Source organism: Engraulis encrasicolus, chromosome 7, assembly GCF_034702125.1.
Source record: "Engraulis encrasicolus isolate BLACKSEA-1 chromosome 7, IST_EnEncr_1.0, whole genome shotgun sequence".
In the NCBI taxonomy this organism is placed as follows: domain Eukaryota; kingdom Metazoa; phylum Chordata; class Actinopteri; order Clupeiformes; family Engraulidae; genus Engraulis; species Engraulis encrasicolus.
Window position 1 is genome coordinate 51,673,760 of NC_085863.1, and position 5,494 is coordinate 51,679,253.

The 5,494-nt window shown below is 45.1% G+C and overlaps 1 protein-coding gene across 1 annotated transcript in view; it reads right to left on the minus strand.

Annotated features, from left to right (window-relative positions):
- The window catches only part of tenm1 (teneurin transmembrane protein 1), a 299,549-nt gene extending 296,134 nt beyond the window's left edge, over positions 1–3,415 (minus strand). The window contains exon 1 of the mRNA XM_063202269.1: positions 3,151–3,415. Within this exon, the coding sequence (XP_063058339.1) occupies positions 3,151–3,415 (265 nt within the window). The remainder of the gene's footprint in view (positions 1–3,150) is intronic.
- Between the last annotated feature and the right edge of the window lie 2,079 nt (positions 3,416–5,494).

Here is a 5,494-nt window from a genome sequence, read left to right on the forward strand (position 1 = left end):
GAACTCTTCCTGTACAAAAACTACTTGTTATGCAAATTCAATTTTGCTTAATTTTATTAAATATACTGTTTAGCACATTATTTTGCTGCAATGTACTCCGTCATGATGTATTATATTCTGAATATAATGAGAGGCACTTGAGAAAACAATCTCTTTTTTTCGTATAACAACTTTGTCTATCAGCTCTGTTTTATTGTCTTCTGGATTGTGCACCTGACAGCCTGAAATGCTTCAAAACAATTCTGGCACAGCACGCTAGTGCACCCATCCATAAAAAAGGCTCCCTAACCATTGAGACCCAGCTACGAACCTAATTTACCAACCCTAACCCATCTCTCTCTCTCCCTCTCTCTCTCTCTCTCTCTCTCTCTCTCTCTCTCTCTCTCTCTCTCTCTCTCTCTCTCTCTCTCTCTCTCTCTCTCTCTCTCTCTCTCTCTCTCCCTATCTCTCTCTCCCTATCTCTCCCACTTGTTCCCTGCCAGGTTTTCACTCTCCTATCCATCAAAGGCAAAAACCCCATAAAATATACTGTATATTAAAAAAAACACGACACAGCTTGAATGTTTCAAAACAATTCAACTGATGTTCCCACTAAAGTTATCCCAGGTTTCGTTAAAATGGTTAAATTTGGTCGTGTCGTAGTATATCGCACTAATACACCATAAATGGGGCAATTTGCCCATTGCCTATGACCCAGGATGGCATCTGGGTCAAACAACGTCAAAAAAAAACAAAGCAAAAAAAAACTCCACGGTTGTTCCACTTAAGTTATCACACGTTATATGATTGCCTAAAATGACACAATGACATAAGTGCTGAGGCAAGTGACTAGGGGACAGGAGCTGACATCTCTTGATGGATGGCCTGGGGGGAGACTGGACGAGCATGACACGGACAGCTATTGTCATGGTCACACTGAAGGACGGGCACACAACAAAACTCTATGCAATAATAACTACAGGCGTATAAAGTATCATCACAAAACAAAACACACAGAGAAATCCTTCCTTTTTGACTTGATAATTAGCTACTAAAGCGACGATGGCACTACTGATATCGACCTCAAAAAGCTTTTGCTTGCAGCTTCCACATCTGACCGTCTGACTAGGCCTCAGTGTCCACATCAGACGTTGAGTCTCTGTCTGAAGTCTGTGTTTGTGTTTCTGTGTGTGTGTGTGTTTCTGATGTCTGCAGTCTCTGTGTCAATAATCTCAGTGCGTGTCTGAAGTCTGTCTGTGTTTTTCTGTGTTTCTGTGCGTGTGCGTGCGTGCGTGCGTGCGTGCGTGCGTGCGTGCGTGCGTGCGTGCGTGCGTGCGTGCGTGCATGCGTGCGTGTGTGCGTGCATGCGTGCATGTGTGCGTGCACGTGGTGTGCGGGTGTGTGGTCATGCACACATAACAAACACAAGATAGTTGCTAGGAAATGATACCCAGTGCATTGCATCATTTTGGCACTTGGCGCATCCTGCTTAGACATCAAGACAGATGCATCACGACATTTTGGCCTTGGGGCTATCACGCTATGCCTGAAGCTCACCAGATTTCCCAAACAATGGACAAAACATCCAGCCATGCTCTGTCTGTACCTTCACAGGCTAAACAAAAAAGACAAACACAAACTTGAGTGTGATCTATTTCATAGATTGTTTTGACACTTCAGAGACCCACCAAACCGGAGAGCACTGCGTTTGGAAAATAACTTATTCCCTGTCTGTGCCTTCAACCAGAGGTTGTTAATGCTACTACTATGGTATTACCACATTATTACTGCACTAGTGTTATTAACATGTTATTAGTGGCGTTTTTTTTTTTTCCCAAAGGTTGGAGGTCAAGGTTGCCATATGTGGAAAGCGAAGAGTTTCGTTGCAAAATGACATGAGTGTCGCGTTTTGGCTTCTGTATTTTATCATTGAAAATGACTGTTCAGACGTCCAATCATCTATATGTGAATTCTTGCCATTCAAATATTTTGAGAACGCAATTTCCCAAAATATTCCAAAATGGATATTCGCTATTTTGCAACGAAGCTCTGCTATAGCCCAATAAATGCCCAAATTCCACCTGTCCCCAATTTGAATAAAACTCCATTGATTTCTATGGATATAACTCTACAGTAAAACCTGCCCTAAAAAAATCTTTTTACCCACAGATGATGATCCCAAACATCCCGACTGGACAGGAAACCTCCCAAATAAGGCAACCCTGTGCTGGGTGTTAGGGGGTGCCCAGGGTGCCAATCAGTGTAGGATGTCTAATACCTTCAACTACTTTTAGGAAAGGTCATGTGTGAACAGGACAGGATATGAGTTTTGAACTTCATAAAACTTATTATTACTTATCTCTCCTGTCTGCTGAAGAAATTACTTGTCCAACAGGGTCTGCCCTTTTCTGTTAATGTTATTGTACGGCTGAACTTGAATAACCATAAAGAGCAATTAATAGTCCAGACGCTCGACATAAAAATGATATGAATTAAACACAACTGTCTGTCCGCTAAATAAAATGAGGTTAAAAGCCTGCAGATATGGTCACACACTCTTTGACTATAAATGAGCCTACAGCCTTGTCTGTGCATGTGTGTATGCATATTTTGCTAGTCACGTGTGTGTACGTGTGTGTGTGTGTGTGAGACTGTGTGTATATTCACCTGTGCTGGGCTGCTGTCTTCTTCTTGACGCAGTGGCTATTGTAGTGTGTGTTTGTGTGTTTGTGTGTGTGTGTGTGTGTGTGTGTGTGTGTGTGTGTGTGTGTGTGTGTGTGTGTGTGTGTGTGTATGTGTGTGTGTGTGTGTGTGTGTGTGTGTGTGTCTGTGTGTGTGTGTGCGTGTGTGTGTGGTGTGTGTGTGTGCGTGCGTGTGTGTGTGTGTGTGTGTGTGTGTGTGTGTGTGCGTGCGTGCGTGTGTGTGTGTGTGTGTGTTCGCGCGTGTGTGTGTTTACTACCTGTGCTGGGCTCCTGGCTGGTTTTTGATGGCTCTTGATGATGTGTCTGTTGTAGTTGTGTGCGCGCGCGCGTGTGTGTGTGTGTGCGCCTACGTGCGCGCGTGTGTGTGTGTGTGTGTGTGTGTGTGTGTGTGTGTGTGTGTGTGTGTGTGTGTCTGTGTCTGTGTCTGTGTCTGTGTGTGTGTGTCTGTGTGTCTCTGTGTGTGTATTACCTGTGCTGGGCGGCTGGCTAGTTTTCCTCTTGACGCGGTGGCTGTTGTAGTTGAGGCGGCGGTCGATGCTGTATTCGTGGCTGCCAACGTGCGTGGCGTGGGGGGCGTGAGGGGCGTGGGGGGCGTGGCTGCCGTAGGAGGACTGCTGCAGGTGGTTGGCTCCGCCTCCCTCCTCGCTCTCCTCCGAGGAGCTGGAGTAGCGTAGCTCCATGTCTGGACGAGCCCTGGAGAGGGACTGGTAGGGTTTGTTGTTCATCTGATTCATCCCCAGATCTCTCCTTCTCTCTCTCCTTCTCTCCCTCTCTCTCTCTCTCTCTCTCTCTCTCTCTTTCTCTCTCTCTCACACAAACTCACTCACTCCCTGGAAAGGAGAGAAGAACACAAGAGAACACACACAGGTCAGAGTGAGGTGAGAGAAACAGTGCGAGGTGAAAAAAAAAGATCAAAACAAGCGAGTGATTTGTTGTGGCATGGCTCATCTGAACTGGAGTTATGGAGGCATAACAAATGTCACCACACGTACTGTATGGGCTCAACGCATTCGCATACAATTTTGCTCGGGTAAGTTCATATTCAGGACAACTCGACGTGCTTTGACAGAAGGTTGTTTTTGTTGGGGGAATCTGTCATGGCGGATGTTTGAACAAGATGTTAGCACCAATAGCCACATCCAGAATAATGCTGTACATAAAATAAGCTTTTTTTCAGCAAAGGAAAAAAAGTACACATCAACCGGGATTTCACGCTCCATATACAATATGTACATTTTTTTACATTATTTTTTAAAACGCTGTGTGTAAAAATGTTGTTTGGAGGAGTCTGTCTTCGTTAATACTCAGTAAAAAGTGTAGTGTTAATTCAACACTGGGACCAAATACACTCTAGAAGATGTTAAATTGAAGTGCTGAACTCTCACTGCAATTGTTATTGTTCATGCACTGTTCTAATACTATACCGTACTGTAGGCTTTAGCACCAGTCAATCAAATGCAACCCATCTGTGTAATCAAGAGTTTGGTTACAAGTAACAGTAGCTGAGAGGGCCTGAGAAACACAGAAAGATAAAATGTCTCCAAAAGAACGCTCTAGAACGTTGCAGTGATACTACTGTCTGAATTCATGCTATTGTGACGGTATGCTGCCCTATGCATTTCCAACAAGGAATCTCCCAACGCTATCAAACACCTTCTCCTGAATAAATCCATATTTTTCCGCCTTTAAAATATTCAAAAGTGGTGTCCACGGTTCACATAAAAGGCCATGTGTGCGTGCACACACACACACACACACACACACACACACACAGGCACGCACACACACACACGCACGCAGACACACACACACACACACACACACACACACTGACTACACTCTGGACAGCCTAGAGAAGACACACACACACAGGCACGCACACACACACACGCACACACACACACACACACACACGCGCACGCACACACACACACACACACACACACACACACACACACACACACACACACACACATACACACAGACTCTCTGACTACACTCTGGACAGCCTAGAGAAGACCGTGAGGAGCAATTAGCTGAATCTGACAGAAAAATGTAGCCAGCAGATTGAAATCACAGAGAGCGTACCTTTAATCAGTTGTGGAGCTTTCGATATGTTCTGCAGGCATTTATAGCGCAGAGGCTCTCATTATTTCCCCATGTGCCACAGCATGCTATTCACACCATGAATATTTCAACTGTAAAAATACTTCATGTGCAGTTTCAGCACACTTTACACACAGTAAGTGCATTGATGCTACTCTCCAAAACAGACTTACTGACAAGGGTGGACAAAAAGGTCAGCTGTCATGGGCACAGGGAGGGGGGGGGTGGGGGCAGAATTGGGCCCGCATTACAATATATGCATTGAAATGGGGGCCCTTTAAGATGATTTTATCCCGGGCCCGTGAGTTGGCAGCGGCCGTGCCCATATACCATGCGAGGAGGGATGGCAGACGTTTCAAATCCAAACAGAGATGCAGAGGCATCTAAAGTAGTCTGACCTTGTCTCCGGCCTCTGCTTGCTGCTAAGGGAGGCTGAAATCCAACTTTGTGCCTTTTTCCATGCAATATTTAACAGCTCAAAAGAGTGATCTAATGGTTACAGGGGGAGTGCACAAAGACCTTTTAAAAGCAATGTTTTGAAAGGGCAGACATGGCACGTCTTGTCTACAGTATTCTAACCAAAAGCTCACTTGCTGAATACTTAAAAGTCTCAATGTGCTGACAGTGAAGAGTGTGTCGGATAGAGTCGGAGAGAGAAGACTGCCTCCTCCACTCCAAGAAACCACAGCAGCGGCAAGTTAAAGATG